Raw genomic sequence first — 23807 nt, forward strand, 5'->3', positions numbered from 1 at the left:
CTGCCATTCATAAACGACTCATCGGGCCATCTCTAATCCATTATGGTTTGTTTAACTTCAGGATAGGACATATTTAACAATCACAACAGTTCTCAGAAATAGACTACATAGTGAATCAGAGGTTTGTGGATATCATTTTTCAGGCTGGGTCAAACCAAACACTCCAAAAAGCAAGTGATGCTTGTCTACAGCTTTAAAGAACACCTGACCTAATTTAACAAATGAAAACAGGCTTGCAGTCTGCAGGACTCCATTCGTGGCTCATTTATAGCACCGTTCATAGTGTCAAGGTCACATTTCAAGCATGCAAGAAACTCATTAGATTATTGTTTTTTCTTTTTTTTACTGTTATTGCTCCCGAAGTCAAGCTCATCCTCTTCCTTCCTGACACTCCATAAAGAGTCTGGTGTCTCATGTTCAGTGATTTCAATCTGTCATTGCCAACTTCAACAGATAATGTTACTTTTATTGTTTTTAGCATCTTGTCAGTTCTGTAAGTTTGGATAATAACTAGATTTTAGACTAAAACTCAGATCCATTTAATAATTTTCTACATCAAGATTTTGTTTTATTTGCTTGTTTTATGGAGTTTTATTGCATAAAAAAAATCTAGGTTAAACTATGACCTACCTTGTCTTGTAAGGGAGCAACGACGGTTGTGTTCATGTGTGTATTCTCACCACTAAGCGTTTAATGAGCTGATCTCTCTCCATGAGCCGCTCCTGGAGTCTCCCCAGAGACATGTCGTCATATCGAGGCTCCCTCCTCCTGCAGCGTTCCTCTCGCTCCCGCAGTCTGCAGGTAAATCAGACAAAACACACAACGTTTCTCGTGTTCCTAATCTGGAGCGTTCTCGTTTTAAAGCCTCCTCTTCTTCTCCACTCACTCGTTCTCCAAAGCCACAATGCGAGCTTGCAAGTGGTTCTGCGCGCTGCTGTACTCCGAAACCAAACTCTGCATCTCCCTCTTGTGCTCCCTTCTGATCTCCTCCACCTCCTCTTTCCTCTTCTCCTCCTCTCGCTCCTTCTTCTTCTCCTCGTCCACCTCCTCCTCTTTCAGGTCGTCCTCCTTCTTCTCCTCCCAGTGTTTCTGGGACTCCTCCAGTTTCTCCATTTCCACCCTCAGTTTCTCCACCTCCTCCTTCAGACGCTGCGCTTCCTCCTCCAGCTGAGCGTCTCTGTTCTTCCTCGTGTCTGCGCTCTCCTCCTCTTTCTCCTCAACCTCCAAAATCTTCTTCACGGACCTACGAAGAGGAGAAACGTCCAGAAGAATAAGCACTATGAGGATCTTGTCTTCAGCAGAAAACGCTTAAATGTGCACAACCAAATAGACAGACTTTGACAGATCAAAGAAAGTTGTCAAGTCAGTCTACATCTATATTCAGATCCTGGTTCAGCACAGGGAGAGTTTTCAATCTTCTGTTCATTTTCAATTCATATAGTAAATCCTTCTACAATTTTGTCATACACATCCACAAACTTCACTGAGTCTTACCAGGATTTTATGTGATAGAATCACATAAAATGTACTATTATTTACAAAGTAGTAGATGGCTGTCAAGTGGAGGAAAAAGAGAACAGTCTGGCATTTCTTGAACACATCATGGAGACCAAGGAACACAGCAGACAGATAAGAGAAAGTTGTGGATAATTTTGAAGCAGGTAACTCTGGAGAAGGTGCAAAGATCCAAAGCTCAGGTGGGAGATTCTGCTGACAGGAGCATTACTAGTGGTTCACTTTGAAAAGCTGACCTTTATGGAAGATTACCATAAAGGAAACATCTGTTGAAAGAAAGCATAGAAATTCAATTTCCAGTTTGCCATAATCCAGGTGCCTCATTTAAATGAGTAATGTTGTGGTTTCTGCAGACAGCAGGTAGGAGGTGCAGCAGAAACGGGGGGAAAAGGAGCTCAAGTCAGATAAGTCGACTTTTTATCTTGCATGCAAAATGCTACAAGAGGTGAAAAACTCACTGCGCGTTATCCCCAACACACCATCTCCACGTTGATGCATGGTGTTAAACAGTTTAGATCAAAGCATATTTATGTCTTAGATTTAGGAGGGCTGAACACAAATGCGTGAGCAACTTCTCATTTTCCAGATATTTAGTTGGAAATAAAAGTAAGACGTACAATTTTCCTTCCACTTTACAATTAAGCACTATTTTGTGTTGCTCTGTACCACTTAACCCCACCCCCTCTCCTTATAAGCCTCAAATTTTGTTGATTTAATGTGGCAAAATGAGAAGTAGTTTAAGGAGGGATTAACACCCTACGTAGCACTGTGACTGCAGAAGGTTGAAAGGTGGCTAATGGTGAAATAAATCTTTTTCTCTGTACCGTTCCTGCAGTTGCTTTTTCAGTGCCGTGTTTTCTCTCTGGAGCTCCACCATGGCGCAGCGGCTCTCGTCCAGCTGTCGCTCAAACACTTGGTACTGGTTCTGCTGCTTCAGGTCCTTCACCCGTACAAAAATGCACAACAGATAAAGAGCAGTTTAGAGGAAACTTCCAGAGCTCGCCTCTCCGTTCAGAGTCAGATTTCTGTTTTTCATGCAGTTAGTTCTGCTGCGCGGAGCGCCACGCTGCGCTGGCTCACTCCCCACAGCCCCGGAGGATTTTATTGATATCAAAGATAATGATATCAGGTGTGAGCTGCTGTGATTTGCTTCCGTTCGCACGCAGAGGGAGATTAAATCAGGCAGGGCGCCGGCCGCGAACTGCGAGCAAAGAGAGCGTGCGTGTCTGCGCACGCGGTGGGATTTGTCACCTGTTGCAGGGCCATCATCTGCGTGTGTGCTTGTAGTTGGGCCTGCAGGTCTTCTATCTGCTGCATGTGTCTCTGGGTCATCTGTCGGCTCCACTCGGTGTGCTGCTGGGTCAGCTCGGCACGCTGCTTGTCTGATTTCATGCGCGCACAAAAACAAACAGAAAGCTAAATCAGTTCGGCCCACTCCCACCCGCCTGCTGCTGCTCTGCTGAATTTATCATCTGGGTGTGTACACTGGACTGGCGTGCTTGTTTGTTCCTCTCCTTTGTGAATGTACTTGTGAGAATGTTTTTTTTTTCTTTTCTTGTTGTGGCACTTGTGTGTGTGTGTTTTTTTGTTGTTGTTGTTTTCATGTATTTCCTCTTTAAGAGGGAAAAAATAAATAAATTGCGCAAACGTTACCCAGCTCCAGGTGGTGCATTGTCTGAAGTCGGTTGATCTCAGACAGAAGATCTTCCTTGGCCTGCCTCTCCAAAGCCTGCAGCGCCATGGCGTGACTGTGTCTCTCCTCTGCCAAGGACTGACTCTGAGGCTCCTTTGACACAATGACACACACACACACACACACACACACACACACACACACACACACACACACACACACACACACACACACACACACACACACACACACACACACACACGCACACACACACACACACACGTTTATCTATTTATTTTACAACGGCTGCATTCTTCCAGTCTACAAGATCGGCTTGCTCCATTCGCAGAACAAAATAAGTCGCACTCTCTACTGCAACACTTGCATCAAAGCTACTAAATTATTCATCACAGAGAAAATCTATGAAGCAATCCATGTTCAGTAGGACTTTTCAGCGTGCATGTGCATCCTGCTTGGGTGTGTGTGTGTGTGTATGTGTGTGTGTGTGGGTGTGTGTGTGGTGTGTGCGTACCTGCAGCAGTTCCCTCAGTTTCTTGTTTATCTCCTTGGTGTCCTGGACTTCCTTTCTCAGCTTGTCAATTTCAGGGTTGGCGTGGCTGTCATCTTCCTGTCCCGCCGTCTTTTTCTCGGCCTGCATCTGTGACCGATCACAAGGCGGAGGAGTATTTTAAGGCTCCATGCGCCATCAGAGATGAGCTTGCAGAAATAATTTGACCTGTTGTTCCGCAATATGCAGACTCGTACAGATTAACCAAAGGAAACGGAGAGTTCAGTGTAAAAAACAACAACAAAAAGACGAGACTTATGGGAATAATTAAGATAACTCAGCTTTTTAAAAAATATTTATTTATGTGCTTCTTAAATTCCCTGACTTTTTAAATGTTGTGCCTTGAAGATTTGAATAATTATGGGGCGAAACAGGCTGGAGAAATAAGGCTGGCATGCCTGATGGATGAGTTTACAGAGTGCAGTTGGCGACGTAGGCTCACCTGTGCTTGCAGCTCAGTCAGCTGAGCCTGCAGCTCTGACACCTGGCCCTGCAGCTCCTGCTCTTTGCCCTGCCACCTCTGTTCACTCTCAGCGACTGCAGCGTTCATCTCTATCCTGAACTCTGCTCTGAGACGATCCTCGCACTCTGCCCTGCAGGGACGAGTCAGAACAAGGCAAATGTACAGCATTGAGCAAAATGTCAAGCTACAGCCACAGACTCCAATGGATTTTCTTTGGTTTTCATCGAAACCTTTTAAGCTTCCAATCCAGAGCTGTGGATTAGAAGAAGTGTTTTTTCTTACTGATTTCTTCTGTTTGGGTTATTTTGTGACCTCAGTGAAAGAAATTTGGGTAACAATTTATTTGAAGGGGTGTGCATAAGTTTGTCATTACACTTGTCATGAACATGAAGGAGTCTTCATGAATGTTTACGACTGTTGTCATGAAGTGTCATTCCGTAAATAATAACACTTTTAATGCAAAGTTGACCCTTTTACTTGATTTTTAATAAAAGTTTTAAAGCAACTTTGCATAAAAATGTGATTATCTACCAAATAATGCTAAATAATGACACTTTTAATACAAATCTTCATTAAAAGTGTCTTTAATTACCAAAAGACGCTTCATGACAACAGTCATAGACATTCATGGAGGATCCTTCATGTTCATGACGGGTGTTATGTCATAGTTATGACAGTGCAATGTCAGTCTTATGCACACCCCTTCAAATAAAGTGTTACCAAAATGTGTGGCCCCAAGTTTTAACTCAACATGTACTAATTAATTTAAATGAGGCTGTGATGAAAACAAAAACAGCATCAGCAGCTAATATATGACTTCTACCTATTACCATGGTTGTTTCTATCGCCTGTAACACCAAATATGCTTCAGCATAATCAGTTTTGTTGTTTTGTTTCTGAACTGGATCTTAAGACCCAGCACCTTGAAAGCTACCGAGATAGACGGAGGTACTGTGTGCTACTTCCGAAATGACTCCACATTTCTTCATTCATCCTGCTTTCCTGTCATTTACCTTCTTTAGACAGTGCTATCACTTTTTTCAACATGCACAATTGTCGACAGACTCATTTGTATTAATGAATTGCCTTTGTAGATGACATTATCGCACGCCTTTCGTACTCAGGTGAGAGATTTATGCGTCATATCCACTCTTACCTTCCCAGAATATCTGACATGGGGTGAAGCAGATGTTATAGTGCAGTTTGGCAAATTAAAATTAAAGCTAATTGCTGCTTTTTTCACACTTAACCACTAAGCAGGGATAAATAATATGCTAAAGATGCAAAATCCATCTGTGTCTCACAGCTCAGGCAATATTCATTTGAACTATTATATAGATTTATTCTTCACTTATGTAACAACATCACTTATTGACTGACTGATATTTATTACTGCAGAATTTCTGCTGTCTGCAGAAACCACAACATTACTCATTTAAATGAGGCAGTAAATTGAGATTAAAAGCAGGGTGAGGGCTCTGAGATGGAACCGGGTCTGGCAGGTCTGCTTTGGGTTGCTACCTAATGCGGTCCTCCATATGCCTCTGGCTCTGATCCAGAAGGCTCCTCTCTGTGCTCATTCGGCTCTGTTCCAGGACTTTCTCCTCCAGCCGATGCTTGTCCGCCCTCAGGGAGGCTATCTCTCTCTGCTGCCTGTCACGTTGCCTCTCGGCCTCCTCTTGAGCTCGAGCCAGCCGACTCCGGGCCTGACCAAGCTCCTCCTCCAGGCGAGAGCACCGAGGGCCGCACGATGGTGCAGCTTCGCCGGCCACCTTCTCCTTCTTCTCGCCGTTCTGCTGGATCACGGCCTCCAGCCTGGAGATCTGAGGCACAAACAGAAACCCATGGCAGACAGTAAAATTTGATATATTTCACTTCCTATCTGCGGTTAGTCCTCACCTCAGCGTTGGTGTCCTTCAGTTTTGCCCTCAGCTCATCCTTTTCTCTTTCCAGACTTTTGCGCAGCTCTTCAGCAGATCGTCTCTCCTCTTCCAAACGCCCACACACCTTAAAGAATAATTGCCCACCATTATGACTATCGTTCCAACAATTACAGGTATATATAGCTATATAGCTATTTACAGGTGTCTGTAGTCCCTAACCCCTGTGAATACCACTGTACCACAAAAGCTTCGTAGCTTTAATTACAGAGAAAGGTGGGTCAACACACTGTTACTGCAAATGATCAGTAACATATTTCAGCATTTTCTTTATAATAAACATCTGAAAACCTTTCATTCACATTGGACACTTTCCTGAGTTGGTCTATAAGATAAAAGGAAGTTAACATACATTAATGTTTTTGATCATAAAGTTAGAAAGATGTAATAAATTAAGGTAATTTATTTATTTTTACCTTAATAATAAATTAAGGTAAAATTTATTATTAAATTTTCGAAAAACTACTTGCTCGAAAAACTACTTGCAAGGCGCAGTAGTTTTTATCATTCCATACCAAGCTGACTTAATTAAAATTCTAGATTACAGGAAAATATTAAGTATAGTATTAAAAAGGTAGTGTTTTTTCCAATACAATCTCCTAATATACTTATTATCAGAGTAAGAAATATCTCTAAATCAGGCTTTCAGCCACCTCTTCCCCGTCTGTGAGCCAGCTGTTCATCAGAGAGCAGACAGCTGTGCCATGGGATGAAAGGAGACATTATTGCTTGTGGCATTTTGCTCCTTCATCCAAAATAATAACGCACAAAATCTGACTCGGGCTGCAACTGAAATAATCATCCTTGATTATTCAGCTGAGCAGCAAACTATTTTTAAAGTTTGCATCAAGCGGCTTGCTACAGAGAAGACATGTTCCCGTTTGCAGCATAGTCTGACGGCTGTCAAAAACATTAACTTTCAGGATTACTAGAGGGTTCTGATGCCATTTTAAGATTGTTGAAATGATTTATCCTGCAGTTCCAGCTGTGAGAGGTTCAGCGCCTTGCAGGAATATTCATTTGTGTTGCTCTGTCTCACAAAAATCAAGTGGAATGCATCAAAGTTTGAAGTTCGCTGAAGAAAAGATGTGAGAAAATTGAGGGGACATGAGTTTGTGGCTCTGTGTTGGTACTAATAAGCTCTATGATGTGTGTGCAGACAGGTGCTGACCTCTTGGTTGGTCTTCCTCTCTGAGCTCAGCGCTTCTTGGACATTGTTCAGCTCTGCTGCGTGCCTCCTCATCACCTCCTCTATTGCCTTCCGCACCTGCTCCTTCAGCCGCTTTCTGTCCTCCTCAGCCTTCTCCGCCAATCTCTTCTTCTCCTCCTCCAGCTTCTGCTGCACATTGGCCCTCTCCGCGTCAACCTGCTCCATGCTCTTGTCCAGCTGGGACCGAATGCGAACCCGCTCGACTTCCAGTTCTTTGCGCAGTCGGTCCACCTCTTCCTCTTTCTCACCCCTGAGACGTTCGGTGATCTCCTCCACTTGTTTCTGGAGAGCTTCCTTTTCCTCATCTCTTTCTCTGCGGATTTTGCTTCTTTCCTTCTCAAACTGGTCTTTTTCTTGCTGCCGCTCCTTCTGCAAGCTTTCCCTCTCCTTTTCCATCTCCTTCAGCAGTTTGTCCCTCTCGTCGTCGGCATGCTTCTGGATGCGACGCAGCTCCTCGGTCTGGGCTCTCACCATCTCTGAGCGCAAACTGGACAGGGCTTCAGCATGCTGAAGCAATTTCATTTATTCAGCACATGATGTGTTACAGCTCAAGGCTAGCTAGTGCTACCTAAAACAGTCAGTAGTTTTCAGGATTTTCTTTCTGGAACAAACCAGAACATACCAGGTTTTTATCTAGACTCTAGCAGGTGTTCTCCCAGAACTCACCAAGTACTTTCTCAGAACTTACTAGGTACTTACTGCCACATTTTAGGGATAGTAAAGGATTTTAGGGACAGATGGTAAGTTCGGGAAAGGACCAGATACATACCCAGAACTTACCAGGTACTTCGATGAAAAGCATTAGTTACTTTCTGAACTTACTGAGCACTTCTAGGAACCACGTTGAATTACATGACACTTTTTCATTGGTAAGTTCCAGAAAGTCTTTGCTAGGATCTGGGAACATCATTCTTTTTCTCCATACAACTAATGGTTTGTTCTCCAAAACTGTGTCTCAAAGTAACAAGTAAGTTCGAGAAAAGAAGGCAAATATAAGCCTTGGCTTAAGCTTATTCGTATCTTTGTAAATTAATGGTTTGTAAAACAGTGTTTAATATTGTTTTTTGTTGTTGTTTGTGTAATGTTGTAAATTTACCAAAATGAAGCTAATCTGAATATAAAAGTCATTTGTACATTTCTGGAAAAGTAGTGGTTATGTTTTAGGAAAGGACCTGGTAAATTACTTGACAAGTAATAGTTAAGTTCTGTGAAATTTCTTGCTGAGTAAGCAGAAAGTTCAGGGACAGTAACTAGTAAGTAATAGGAAAGTCCTGGTTCCAGGCGAATACCTTGTAAATTCTGGAAAGTACTGGAAATTTCCAAGAAACCTTTAAAAAAAAATGTAATTCCAGATAGAAAACTTCAAGTTCCATGTAAGCAAAGACCTACTAAACCTGTCGATTTGTGTGTGTTTGTGTGTGCGCGTGCATGTGTGCGTGTGTCACCTGGCGTATTTGTCGGGCGTGGTCGCTGTTTCTGCCGCTGCTCTGTAGCTCCAGCTCTCTGTTCCTGCTCTGCAGGCGGTTCACCTGGCTCTTCAGCTCCTCCAGCTCAGCACACACACACACCTCACAGCGCCCACGGTTCAGCAGCTCCTCTACCACACACACACACACACACACACCCCCACACACACACACACCCACACACACACACACACACACACACACACACACACACACACACACACACACACACACACGAAAGTGAGGGCAATCATGGCAGGAAAAACAAACTTCCTTTAAAGCAGGAAGTTCAGTTCAGCTTCCAGGCAGATTGTAAGAGTTTGAACCTCTATATTACAATCCACTGACTGTAATGAGAAGGGCAAATTACACCTCATGAATGAATTATGATGTTATAGCAAAGTAGATTTCAGATATGAGAGGCTTCAGACTTTCGAGAACCCATGGTAATTCATCACTTGATGAGTAATGGATTGCCATATACCTTGTTGGAAATGTTATTAATGGAATCATGCAAAACTGCTCTGAAGTGTTAATTTGTCTTACTTTAGGTTAGAAAATATTATGTAAAAATGTAAAAAAAAAAAAAAAAAAAAAAAAGAAAAAAGAAAAGAAAGTAGGAATCAAAAATGTTCCAGAGATTTCTTTAAGAACCTGGCAGAAAAAAAACTAATGTAGACCTGAAAAGGTACTTGATGTGATAATTGTTATTTTTTCAGCACTGGTCACTTTTTTATGCTTTGTGGCATGAAACCTTCATGAAACTGTTTTTTTTATATTTTTGCATGATGTGTGAGAGCTGTGAGGATTTTAATAATCTGTTTATATTATTGTAGCCTGAGGTAAAAACCTTAATATTGCAGTGAACAATGGAAACTTATTGAGCTCAGAATAAGTTGCATTTTCTTCCAAACAAACCTGAAACATCTACATTAAGATCCCAAAAAGCTTTCCATTTGTAAATAAATTTAATTTCCTTAAGAAGAAATCATTATTAGTCTGAGTTATCTATATAATCATATCGTACAAGAGATTTATGACTGGTTCAATAAAAAAAAATTGACATTTCTGTATTTTTATACTGTGAATGAACCAGAATTTGACTATAAAGATTTTTTCAATATCTGTAAGTTGTTTAAAAAAAATAATATAAATGTAAAATAGAAAATACAATATGATCTACTGAACTATGCCTGCTGCTCAGCTTGATGCAAACGGTCTGAAGTTTTCCTTTACTGAGCCTTTCATTTGCAGCCATGTACAAATAAACAAAAAATTCAAAATGTCATTGTTATAATCATGATGTGTTATACGAGTCCAGATTTTGTGAAGCGAAGTTTTTCAAAGTGACAGCTCTTGTAAGTGAATAAAATCCTCAGAGAGAGAAAATGTAAAACAAAGGCTGATTTTAGCGATTTACAGCAGCTCAAACTGGAAATGTTCCTACACCAGGAATGAAACGCTACATTAGCAAATTTGAACTAGTCTGCACTTTCAGCAGAGGCAGCTGTAAAGTTGTCCCTGTCTAACAGCTTCGGCGTTAGTATGCTAAATTTACGTTAGTGGGGGTTGCAGCTGTATCGGCCTGCCTGATCAGCAGAATCAGCCGATCATGCGTCCATCTGGATGCCGTTGCAACACAGGCAGCTATGCAAAAGTGCAAAGATTTTCTCCACTAAGGGCAAACCGAGTGCAGAGCTGATGAAGGCAGTGTAACATCTCAATGGTTGGCTAAGAAAACAAACTAAAAGTGTAGACATTTTATATCAACTAGCCTTAGTGTTGTACCATGCTGAGATGAAAATTTTCATTTTAATTTAAATTGTTAATATGTAACAATATTAAATAAATCAGGGTGCTGTGTGTGTAGCTATTAGTCTTCCACCATTCTGAGATTTTATTTGTTTCTCTACACACTAGAAAATCTCAATTTTGTGTCTGAATATTACGTTAAAAAAATTCAAACTATCCCTTTTGGTATCTAAACTTTGACTCATAGAGTTACATGTTTTTCATATGTTTTCAATTTATTGTGTGTTTCTGTTGCTGTCCAAAACAATAGTCTAGATTATGATATGTTATTTATATTTTCAATGATAGAGACACAGAGTGCTTTCGTTTGCTTTAGAGAATACTTTTTAAGAAAATATGAAATGTATTATGATGTTACAACAGTTACAATTTTAATTGGGAAGCAAAATTTGTTTAATTTTTAATGTGTTAAAGTTGTGTGGTCCAAAATTGGTAATGTTGTTGAAATCTGAATCACTCAAGAAAACTGTACTTGGTGAGTCTCCATTTGATGCCACTTATTAAATTCAGAATTTGGTTAACTTTTATCGAGGTTACAAATTACAAATGTGCTGAAGTAAGTTATAAGACGCTGCTTATGTTTGCTCCCTCAGTGAAGTTCTGGACCCACTCAGGGTCTTAAGTCAGCAGAGGTTCTGAGATTCTCATCCAAAATCAAAGTAAACCATCAAACTTAATAACATTTCCTGTTGGTTAAAAGTAAGATATTTTGGGTTTTTGGCACCGTTTGTGTCGGAATGCTTTGACCAACTGGAAGAGATAGTTAGTAACTCAAAGATCAGAAGCAGCCAGTGTTTCTTTGATTCTTCTCTAATAGAGGATTGGCAGAGAAAACACTGAAAATAAATCTTGTTTTCCACCATGTTTCAGATTAATGAAAGGTTAGGAATGCTCTTTTAAATTAATTTCCTGTTGGGTTAAAATCTACTGCATCTGTAAAATAACCTACAATGCATTTTTCCTCTTTTATGTTTTGTAGTCTATGAAAAAAAAGCCATCTTCTAAGCCAGACTTTAAAGAAAGCTGCAAATTAGTATCAGTCATAAAAAAGCCTGATCGGTGCATGTCTATTTGTCTGCAGTACTGGGGTTAAGCCGTCACAAACATCCTACATTGTAGTTTTGTGAAAAAGGGGCAGACAGAACAACTACCTGCTCTGCTTTGCAGCTCGTCCTCCTGCAGTAGCAGCCTCTCCTTGGCGACGGCCAGCTCCTCCTCCGCCCGTTTAACCACGGCCTCCGCCTCCGACACCCGCTTCCGATCCAGCTCCAGCTCCTCCTCCAGGTCCTGGAGGGAGTGAAGGTGAAGGCCAGAAGGACACGTGGAGATGAGGTGGGGGTCGGTGGGGGGCACAGGACCAGGTTGGCAGATAAAAAAAATAATAAATAAAAACAGGAGGAAAGAAGAGAAAGTAAAGATGACTGAGGGGAAAAAGGGAGTTCAACAGCAAATATGACACAGATGCAGAGCGCGTATTGGAAGAGGATGGATGAAACGTGGTGAGTCAGGGAACTCTCCTGCCCGGCACTAAGGCTTTAATGGTCTGCTGCGAGGGCTTATGTCAGCGCCGTGCCAGCTCTCTCAGGGCTTCTTAATGCTCGTGCGGGAGGTGGTAATGGTGGTGCTGCAGTGCATCTATCCTGCTCGAGCTCCTCATTAGGAGACAGTTGGCACAGGGAGCAGCACTGAGGCAGCCCCACCCCCCACCACCTAACGTTTTACTTTGATATCACTTTTTTCCCTCAGACGTTCTGGTTCGTGATGACAGGCAGCATGTCTGTGTTTCTTTGCGCATCTGCAAGGCCTGAAATGATTCATCGATTCATCGTGATGAATCAATTTTTGAAATAATCGTCGTCTAATTTAGCAATCAATAACTGGAGTATGAAGACTAAAAACAAATGGCCATTTGTTGAAAAAAACTTATTCAGAGCAGTAAATAAGCCAAAGTACAAAATGTATATATACATTAGAGATAAAAACATCTTTTTCTGTCAATGCGTTTTACCCCAAACTCCTCAAGCTCCATCCGGTTCACATTCACTATAGGAATGCTATATCGTTGCATTTTCTGTAATAAAAGGTTTATCTTGTTTTTTGAAAAAAGGAATTGAATTATTTGTTTATCTGTTTACATATTTCTAATATGAAAAACATCTTAAGCGTTAAAATAAAAATTTGTAGAATGAACGCAGCATTTCTTAAAGTCCAATTAATCAATTAATCGCCAAATTGATGAGTAAAATAATTGCTGGGTGCAGGACAGTACCTGTATTCTCTCCTGAAGCTTCACTGTGTTCCTTTTGTTCTCAGAAAGCCTCTCCAGGTGACCTTCGACCTCCGCCTCGGCCCGCTTCACTCTTTCCCGCAGCGCGCTGTGCATCCCCTTCTTCTCCTCCTCCTCCCTCTCTTCCCGCCTCTGCCGCTCCTCCCTCCACTCCGCCTCAGTCTTCTTCCTCATCAGCTCGTTCTCCTCATGGAGGTCGTTCACTTTTTGCTCCCACTGCTCCCGCTCCTCTCTGACCGCTCGCCTCTTCTCCTCCTCCGCTCGCTCCCTCTCCTCCTTCAGGACCCGCAGCTCCTCCAGGAGGGCTTTCACTCTTTCCAAGTCCTCCTGCTTCTCCTTCTCCTCGTCCTCTCTTTCCCTCTCCTCCTGCCTCCTCGTTTTGTCCTCGTCAGCCAGTTTCTGGAGCTCCTCGCATTTGCCGTACAGTTCCTGGATCTGCTCGCCGGCGGTCATCAGGTCTTTGCTCAGTCTCAGGCTCTCGTCCTGCGCGGCGCTTAGGTCGGCCTTGGCCTCCAGGAGTCCTTCCTCGGCAGCCCGGAGTTTCTCCTGAAACTCTTTCCTCAGCTCCGCCTCGGTTTCGCGCTCTCTCTCCTCCACCTGGATGCGGAAGAACTCAAAGTCTGCCTGAACCTGGAGGGGCAAAGGATGAAAGAGTCAGCTGCACTTTGCACAACACACCTTTTACTGCGTCAGTATAATCTCACCCCGAAACGTTTTCAAAAAGCCAACCTTTAATTTGAGTGAATTTAGTCGGTGGGAAGAAAAATAACCACATTAAGGTAAAAAAAAAAAAAGAGAAAATCTCCAACACCCACTGTTAGAAAACTGCAGCAAATAGAGGAGTTACCAAGTCTCCATGACAACCATTACATGTTATCTACATGGCAAATATTGCTTGGGAACAAAAGCATCTTCTGTGTCGCCACCACAAATGCAAATAATCTACGAAACTGTTACTGTTTGATTTGGTCAGATGAGACTAAGATGGAGATTTTTAGCAACAAACACACCAAACGGATTTGATGTGAAACAAACTAATTTGGGGAGAAGAACCTCAATCCCACTGCTAAGTAAGGTGGAGGCCCTTGGCACCTTGTCAGGGTCAGCCCCTTAGGAAAACCAGATTATATCCAGTTTATATCCTCTGCCAGTAAAATCAATAGAAGTTTGATTTTACTGAGCACCATTACATTATCTGACATGGAGACATTAAGGAGCTTTTCTCTACATGAGAATGTTGTGATAGTAACAAGATACAAAGGTGGTCAAGCTTAATCATAGATGTTCACGATGTAAGAACTATGGAGACTGTGGAGCAAACAGCATGGGGACACTTTGAAAAAAGCCAGGCTGTTGCTATAAAGGCTAGCTGGGACCAACGTGGCGACATTCACACAGTACTGATTATGTGGCAAAAGATCATTATCAGGAAGCACCACTGAGACCAGGCAGGTTGGAGCCTCATTTATTTCCCTTCCTTGGAAATCTACCTGTTCTGAAAATAGCTTTTTCCAGATAGTTGCTGTGGAACTATAACGGTATGCACGACGAGACCGATTTGAATCCAAAAAGATTAACTATTTATATGGTAAGCTCTTAACATCAATTAAAATGTGCAATGTGCAAAAAAAGTTTCTTGCTAGATGCTGAAAAAAAATACCAGTGAGCCTGACAATAACTGTGATGGAGCTTCTTGTTGTCGTCTGTCTGTTTTACCTCATGTGTTAATGAAGGAGTTGGGCTGTAAACCAAAAGCCTTTCTCTTGACTAAAATCTTCCACTCTTGAGGCAGAATTTGGTCAGATGGATCCAAAGTTCTAAGAGATAAATTTGGCACAATAACAACAGAATGAAAATCACCCTAGAAATACTATTACCCAGTGAAGCATGGCGATGATAGCATCATGCTTTGGGGAGGAACTGTGCTGAGGTTTAGGCTACTGAAAGTCAGAAGGTGGTTAAACAAATGTTAGTTCAAGGTTGGAAAACACTGATGCGACCAGGTTATTGTATCTTTTATATTTTTTTCCATTGCTGATTTGAAAAAAAAAAAAAACCTGCGAGTTTACATAACTACTTCTCTCCACCGATAATTTATTGAAGTATACAATTTGCTTGCACAAGTTGAGCTTGTTCAACTCACTGCAAACACTAAGGTGCATGCAATATCCTAAAGAAGGAATTCATCATGCCATAACGTATGCATGTTTTGCACAGTGATTGAGACAGTTGGTTTATTATTAGGGGGATCTGCAATGGTCTTTAGACGCCTCCTCGTTGAGACTTAACCTCTCCCTGTCTCTGCGTTGTGTTAACCTCGATCCCTTCTGCCGCTCTGTGTGTGTAATCATACAGATTGTTGATGCTCTCAAAGCCTGTGGCCCTCAGGTTGACCGTTGAAGCAAGCACCTCCGCCCAGCAGTCTGTGTCAAAGTATTGTCCAGCTTAGCCGCTGTTTCGACCTCTGAAGTATTCAAACTCTCCCCTAAAAAGACTTTTTTTTTTCAACATGACACTCCAGCAGATTTTTTTCAGTAGAACATTTTTGTTGCATTAAAGTTTGGCCAATTAATGACTGAGCTCCAACCATCTTGAACTGATTAATTAAAGTAACATTTAAGAAATTTAGCTGTTGGTTGTCAGTCAGGCAAATTCAGTTGCTAGTGAAAAAATTGAGATTCCATACCTTTGTAAGAATGATTAGCATTTTCCCAATTAGTACCCACAAAAATCCTTGTGCCTCTTTGCTACCTTTAAAATTTAAAAAGAGTAATGTGAAATGTTTAATTTGCTTGGTTTTTGTGATTTCACAGCACCAGAGCAGGTTTGATCTGATCTTAATTTAGCCTTCTTCTGATTTAACAGAAGAAGAGAAAATCTAAATATAAAAACAAAGATGCCACACAAAATACTGCAATATTGCATTTTCACTTGAACAGGGTAACAAGAGGTTTTGTGTTAATTTTTAACTTCAATATTTCATGATTTTTATGGTTTACAGGAGATTTCACTGCACAATCTGCTGCACATCTCTAACAATGAGGTTTGAAATATATTTTCTGAAGAAATGTGACAATATTAATCAGATGAACATCTCTAGTTATGTAGACATTGCTGACCGATGGCATAACGTAAGCGTGGCGGGACCTCTAATGCCAAAGTTGCCCCATAAGCTGTTTCATTTAGTTCAACAAAAAGGAGAACAGGAGGACACACCTGAGCCCCAACTCGCTGCTGCTCATCCAGAGACTCCTGTAGCTCCAGGAGGCGTGTCCTTAAGACTGACCCCTCTCCTTCGTGGCACGTCTCCATCAGGATGCGGTGCAGCTCGTCATGGTGAGCGTGGCTTAAGGCCTGCAGGGCTGCTTCCTGCTCCTCATTCCTCATGTTCAGTGAGTAAATCACCTGGAAAGTGTTCAGAGAAAACAAAAGAACAACAACTTTAATTCACAGTATACTTTGTGTCTTGGCTTCATTTACAAAAGAAGAAATCAGGACTCATGGCAATTCCAGTTAAATATGCAGGAAAACAAAACCAGACAACCTAAAATGCGTCATGATGTTCTGTACAGATATATTCACTGTCCTGCTTATTTAATAAAAAGAAAATAATAGCAAAGAGTTTGTTAAAACGCATGCAACACCTTCTTTTTTAAGGGGTAGTAATATTGGGTTTGGTGGGGGTTTTTTTTTCAACCAACATGTATTTTCCAAATGCAGCTCAGCAAATTCAACGTTTTCATTAGAAACGTTTGTGTTAATGTGTTTCCCAGCATACAAAAGGTAAATAAAAAGGTCATTTTTATATAGCAGAGTTCTGTTGCATGTTTAGTAGCACACAGATTTGCCAAAAAAAAAAAGTTAAACAGTAAAGCTCCAGTATGCTGCTAAACCTGGAGTAAACAAATGTTGACAGTAAAACATTTGGTTAAATATTTGTCAGTTTTTAAGTTTTATGTTTGGTCAGTTACTTTTTAATATATATACATATATGTAATTTTTTTAGAGCCAATTTTTCTCTGTCAAATGCTCTGAAACTGGGTTTGTAGACAGTTGGTGAGGATAAGGACTGGTCTGACTTGGATGAATCCCTCACAACCGGAGCCAAGCAGCAATGGGGAGGAGTATAATGGGAAAAAGGTCATTTCAACATTTACTAAAAACCTGATTCACTGTGTTGTGCTGTTGCTGCAAAGGTCCAATTTGCGAACACTATTTACAGGTTATTGTTCAGACTCGGCTTTGATATTTTTGCACATTCTCATGATGTCGAACTCATCAGGTTGAGGCTCAAAAGATGACTCTAAAGAAAATACGCCTTCAAGAACAACCCGAGAAAGTTACCGTCTGATACGTAGAACGGGCCAGTACTTCCAGAAAGCACTGGAAGTTCAGTCAACAAACTGAACTTCAGTGAACATGTCACCGTCACACTAAGACGTACACAACAGAGGCTGTAGGTTATATGTAAATTGAGCCTCATGACCAGCATCAGCCCATTCTGCTCCCCATGTTTCTTCACTAAACTATCACCAGCAAGAACAAACTGATTAAAATCTCACACATAGCATCCAGGATAGCACACCTTCCCACTCCCAGCCTGACTGACACAGCCTGAATCACACAGCCATCAAACACCACAGCAAACAGTCCTGACCATCCTCTGAACTGGTCCTTCATTTTTCTCCCATCTGGCTGCAGAACTCCAGACAGGAAAAAGGCTCATCCAGTTTAAGAAAGGTTTTTCCCCTCTGCTGTCATTACACTAAACAAACCCCTGTGACAATCATCCGTTCCCCTGCACTCTACTGCATCATGTTGTCTCTTGTGATGTGGGTAAGAGGATGGATAATAGCAGGAAAGAAAAACTACTGTATGCAGTACCTCTGAGAATACGATAATTCTAAGGTATGAGCACAGCAAGTATTTAATTGCTGCTCATTTCAGCCCAAACCTTAGCCGGTGTAGGCCTGGTTGTGTAACACTCCTCACCTACAGCACTAGCTAACTGAATAAGGCAACACTTTAGGTGATGAGATGCAGAAATTGTTTGGCATCAAGCAAAAATAACCCAGAGCTAAAATCCAATATTTTTGGATAAGCTGCATGTTTTTTTTGTTTTTTTTTTTTGCTTCCCCAAAAAGCAAATATTGTTGCTTTTTGGGGAAGCAAAATATTCCCCAAAAAGCAAAATATTGCTTTTTGGGGAATATAACTGCAACTGAAACTGTCGTTGCAGTTACACAAGCAACAACGACAAATGTTGAAGACAACGTTCAACATGAGTTGCACTAAATTACCCAGTGATGTTTTGATTGTGTCCTGAGAAAACTCAGACTGAATGTCCACAAATGTGGGCATATTTTTTTTTTTATCTCTTTATTTATTTATCAGAGCTCCATTTCCTCAGCGGCCACTACCAGTACTCTTCTTAAACTAACTCTAAAGAAGGAACTCAATAATGAAATAAATCAGCTCTCAACGGTTTAAGCAGATTCCTTGACAAACTGTATGTAGTATAACTCTGACCTTGTCGGTCAGTACAGTCCAGGTTTACAGACATCTGAGTCTGCGTGCATGTCTGTCATTTCTCTTCCCTAAATAGAGGATTATCATCCACCGTGCATAAAATACGGCCTATTTCTCGCCACGATTCATTTTAACCTCTAAGCAATGTCGTCAGTGTCATCATGATCTCCTGGTGACCCTTACGTCTCACTTACCCACTCATATATTTGTGTGCGCGTGGACACATGAGTGTACGCAGGAGACACATGGGCTCATATTTTATCCAGACGCCTCTCTGTCTGCAGCACGCCGCTTGCGCAGCACTGCCGGACATTCTCCCCACTCTCTGTGGAAGGGTGGCATGTTGCCACGCTCCATCGCAAACACATTCCCGCTGCCTTCACACAAACATGAGCAATACAAATAGTGATGTGCAAATGTTCTTTTCCTGACATCTGACGGTTTTGTCAAACAGACACTGGTGGGGTATGTGAGCTGGTCTTTCTCTTTCCTCTCTGTGCCAAAAAGTTTAGCTTTTTTAAACTGTGACTTGTGCCATTCGGAAATGAGATCGTCTTCTGAAGGGGTTGTGCACGGCTGTCCTCACACAGACGACTGTTACGGTAAAGAAATGGAAAAGAAAAGAGGAAAGTTTGACAGAGATTTTTCTCGAACCTATTCATTGAATCTGTCTTCATTAATATGCCGGTTAAATAGCCTGGAGTCTTCTGGGAAGGTTCAGTTTTCAAAATATTTGGAGGACTGCTGCAGGGATTCATTCTCATTCAGCTGCAGAGGCATCGGCGAGGTCAGTCACTGACGTCAGCTGATGCAGCCTGACCCATGGTGTGCACTGGAATCTGCCCAGGGGTGGTGAGAGGGTGAATAACGTTGAGGTCATGGATTTGAAGACCACTCAAGTTGTTCAGTGCCAGACGTGAAGGATCATTTGTTTTATGTCATCTTATTTAAAAGAATTTCTTTTTCACAGTTACTTTACTAGAAGCAGATTTTTTGCACAAGCATAAATATATTTATCCATCCTGAGCACACATAACGTCGACAGACATGCTGTGGTTAAAGCCAAGCTGTAGCATAGCTCTAAGTCGTCACTTCATAATCAAGTTGAAGTTGAAGTTGTAAACAGCAGATCTCAGCCGCTTACACACTCCTGTTGAAATATCAAGTTTTGAGAAATAAACAAATCTGTTACAGGATGGAATGCAAAAATGCTGCAATAACAAGGTTGCATTAGTGTGCACAGCCTCCAGCTGTTGCCTTTTTAAAGCATCTTGTGATTTATTTTCAGCTATCAGTCTTATTGGGAAACTCTTGCCATCAATTATATTGAACCTGATAATTAAAAAAAGACACCCATCCCAGTGGAGTCTTCCTGACATTTGGCCATAACTCTAGCAAGTTAGGCTGACACAAAAGTAACTGTACATCATCAAACGAACACCCTCGTTTGATGATGTACAGAGAAGCATGGTGGTGGAAGCATCATGATGTGGGGTTACCTTTCTTCAGGCAGAAGTTAGGTTTTTGTTTGTGAAGAGGAAGATACAAACATTTCCAATAATAATCAGTATTTAATCCGATTCCAGCCGCTCATGCTTCTGCGAAACAATTGGCAATGGAGATGAGTTTCATTTTTCAGCATCACAGTCCAAGACTAAGCACAAATCCTAATCGACAAAAGAACGATATGAGGAGAGAAACATTTTTGAAAAAAAAGAAAAAAATGTTGCAATGGTCTAGAAAACCTGTGAGGTCATCTGAAGACATACACAGAAGGTACTGATTTAAATCATATGATATCAAAATGTGTATAATGTCCTGAAACATTTAAGTGTGACAAAAAAGCAAAAACAGAAAAGAAAACATGCAATGTATTCTTGGCTAGTGTTGTGTAATGTAACTACATTACACAACACTAGCCAAGAATAAGATCAGTTTTATGGGATCATCTGCAAATTACAATTATTAAGAATTTAAACCACTGTTACCATCTTGTGCTAGAAAAAAAAAAGTAACACATTTATGCAGTATTGATTACCCCCAAAACATGCATCCAGCATTCTGTTCTACTAGCACAGATGAAATTGCCTGTGGATATTTTATCCTTTACTCTCATATCTAAATCTTACGTATTGGATGTTGTTGTTTTTTCTTATTGCAATGCTGATGCTCGTACCAGTTGTTCCAAATGAAAATGCTAAATCTGGTACTTTTGAAACAGCATTTTCAGTTTAAATCCGCAAATACTGGGCATGGCAGCCTGGCGAGAGAACGGCCTCCTCCTACTGTAAATCCACTCTCCGGATCCCCGTATTGATCCTGCCAGTCGATAGTGTTATTCATGTAGCCTCACAAGCCAGTGCCCTTGCTTATTCACAATAACTTCACAGTCAGCAAGGCGTGGAAAACAAATCTGTCTCCAGCGTGCAGGAGAGCTGAGACATTGCAGCTGAAGAAGAGATGATCTGACTGGTTGGTGCACAGAGGAGAAGTTAGTAAAAGAGACAGGAGAGCATCCACACACACACACGCACACCCCCCCCCCCCCCCACACACACACACACACACACACCTCCACACATATCGCACAGGGTACTGAGTGTGCTGGATTACAAATCAGTGAGCACTGTGACAGTAAGCTCATGAAATCCAAAGACAGATTTAAAGCTGCCAATCAAAGAAGGGTCCCGTATATGTGCACAAAAGCCGATGCTTTAAAAAGCTGCTGTTGATCTCTGTGAGTTCTGCCAAATGCTGAACCTTTCCATGTTTTCCTCATGTCACAATCACAAACTTCAGTGAACTCACTGAAGGGGTTTTTATAGCTGAAAATCTAAACAGTCAGGCATGCATTTTTATTCTAAAACCCCTAAATAAAATGAAGTCCAACCAAAAGTCACCTAATCAATAAATATGACAAGCCAGATGAGGAAATTATTATTAAGCGGTCAAGACACTCCTGGTAACTCTGAAGCACCTGCAGAATTGTAAAGAAAACAATAGAAAGCCACGAGGAGTTATATTTGCACTTCTCCATAAATAACGTATGGGACACAGTAAACATATCCAAGATTTGACTAAAATCAAGTTTTCTGGTGGAAAATGATCATTGCATATCACTCCGAACCAGGAAACAGTGATGCTGGGTGGTGGCACTATTATGCTGTGGGGAGAAATTTCTTGAGTTGATGGGGTTGAATAGAGCAGGATCTCCCATCTACAGTTCTCAAGGCACAGTGCCCTGGATGTTTTAGGCATTTCTCTACTTCAACAAACATTTAATCGATGGCTGATTAAGAGGCATTTGCTAAACTGCAACCATTTGAATCAGGTGTGTTAAAGCAGGGAAACATCTATAACATATTAAAACACTGGAATAGAGGGCAATCCAGGGAAAACTTAGTAGAGGCTGCGAAAGGCTTGAGGCCGGTGCTGAGGTTCACATTCCAATAGGGCTACGATCCTGAACACACATTGAAAGCTACAACCGAAGAGTTTAAATTACAGCATGTCCATGTGTTAGAACGGTCCACTCAAAATTTTTTCTTCATATATAATCTTTGGACAAAGTTTAAAAATGGGCCACATTTTCCCTTGCATCTGTGTTGATCTATCAGATAAAGTCTTAAAGAAACATATCGAAGTTTGAAGTTGTCGCCTGACAACACATAAGAAATTTATGAGGTGCTTGTTGGGGGGTGTGTGTGTGTATGTGTCTGCTTAAAGTTGTGTGAACATTCACAACAGCTGACTTCAAATGGTCAGCTGGCACTGTCTTCCCACTGGCTTGCTCCGCCATGTAAACACACTCCAACTGGTTTATCTTTAGCAGCACCCATTCAGGCGGGACGGAGAGAGAGAGGGAGGGGAGGTCAGGGATGGACGTATGGAGAGAGGGAGCAGGTGTGGGGGGGGGGATATTGTGAAAGTAAAGCATAAAGGCATAGAGGAGGAGGAGACAGAAAACACAAGCAGACAGTGTGTGTACCTTCATGCTCCTACACATGTAGGTTATTAAATATATAAAGTTACCAAGGCTGCCCCATTTCCTGCTTCCTCTCCACTCGACACCCTGCCCCAAAACACACAAATAAACCATGTGTCACGCTGCAGGCATCCCAACACTCTCTTGCATCAAATATCGGATTTGATGATTCTTATATTTCAGCAGCCACAGGTTTCAAGTTTATTCACTGGGGGTCATCTGAACTAAATCGACTCAGGCGTGGCGTGCACAAAGTTTCAAAAGAGAGAAATAAGTCAGCCCCGGAGAGGAGAGGAGAAGAGAGCTGAAGGACGGAGCTGGAAAATGCCTCTAACAAGCGTAGACACAAGTGCTGACCTTTCATCTGTGCCATCTTTGCTTGCGTGCGTGTTTGCGTGAGTGTGTGAGAGGAAGCCTTGTAAAATAACATACACGTTACCCGTGGACACACACTCGCATGCACTTTAAAGACAGAGGTGCGCCCATGAGGGAAGTGCACAGTCATGAGTAACTGTCGTCGTTCAACAAGCAGCGGTTCGTGCCCTGCTTCTGTAAGCATTTCTGTGGAGAACAGAGCGGGAGAATCCCCCCCCCCTCACGTAGCAAGGATTAGTGTTTGAGGAGCTGAGCAGATACAGATGCTGCTCCACTTGTACCAGCTCACTGACACATGGAGAAAGACACACAGCGCTAAAGCTACTAGCCGTTTTTTGTTGTTTTTTTGTAATTGAGAATTTATTCGCGATAAAACCGACGCTCTCAGTCAAAAACAAGTCCACATGCCTTTGGTGGCTTCACACGAAGCACACAACAACTGACCAGCGGGGTTTTCAGATTGTTTCTTGTGTTTTCCTTCCATCTTTCTTCACATTTTTAAATCTATTTCTGCCCTCAAAGACATGTATTTCTACTTTGTACGGCTCAAATATCTGAGTCGAATGCAAGAAGACAGGATATTTGACATTTATAATCATTACGAGCACGGCCACTGCTGGGGGTGGGGGGTGTTCAGTTGACCCGGGCCCAAGGTGGGGATGGCCTAGAACAAAAAGTACTTTGTAAAAAGCTGTTATGTTCTGTAGGCGTATGTGCATGAGAGTACTTCTGGCAATTTTTAGAATATCGTGCTTTTAATATTTGTCATGACTGGCATTGTTGCAATTGCACTAAACATATATTTGCATGAAAGAAATATACTTATTCACTACAATGCTTATAAGAATGGCATAAACCTAAAAAACTATTCTGCAAAGGTACAATAAGAACTTTTGAAAAATCTGTGATTAAATTTAAATTAATCATGAGTTAGTTACGGACACCATGCGATTATTTGAGATTAAATATTTCAATCGATTGACAGGCTTAATGTGTATATATACATATACATGTATATGTAAAC

General features: G+C 41.5%; 1 protein-coding gene across 2 annotated transcripts in view; it reads right to left on the reverse strand.

Moving 5' to 3' along the window:
* Positions 1 to 23807, reverse strand: part of fam184b (family with sequence similarity 184 member B) — a 32016-nt gene that overhangs the window by 5102 nt on the left and 3107 nt on the right. For both annotated transcript variants that reach the window (XM_008413083.3, XM_017306089.2), the window contains exons 2-15: positions 16111 to 16299; positions 12877 to 13524; positions 11759 to 11894; positions 8775 to 8926; positions 7291 to 7836; positions 6079 to 6186; positions 5701 to 6002; positions 4159 to 4309; positions 3681 to 3806; positions 3169 to 3301; positions 2767 to 2897; positions 2340 to 2455; positions 887 to 1243; positions 681 to 795 (exon numbers count right to left, since the gene is read on the reverse strand). In XM_008413083.3, the coding sequence (XP_008411305.3) occupies positions 681 to 795; positions 887 to 1243; positions 2340 to 2455; positions 2767 to 2897; positions 3169 to 3301; positions 3681 to 3806; positions 4159 to 4309; positions 5701 to 6002; positions 6079 to 6186; positions 7291 to 7836; positions 8775 to 8926; positions 11759 to 11894; positions 12877 to 13524; positions 16111 to 16299 (3210 nt within the window). The remainder of the gene's footprint in view (positions 1 to 680; positions 796 to 886; positions 1244 to 2339; positions 2456 to 2766; positions 2898 to 3168; positions 3302 to 3680; positions 3807 to 4158; positions 4310 to 5700; positions 6003 to 6078; positions 6187 to 7290; positions 7837 to 8774; positions 8927 to 11758; positions 11895 to 12876; positions 13525 to 16110; positions 16300 to 23807) is intronic.

The sequence above is a fragment of the Poecilia reticulata genome, chromosome 1 (genome assembly GCF_904066995.2).
Source record: "Poecilia reticulata chromosome 1, P_reticulata-male-v2, whole genome shotgun sequence".
NCBI lineage: Eukaryota > Metazoa > Chordata > Actinopteri > Cyprinodontiformes > Poeciliidae > Poecilia > Poecilia reticulata.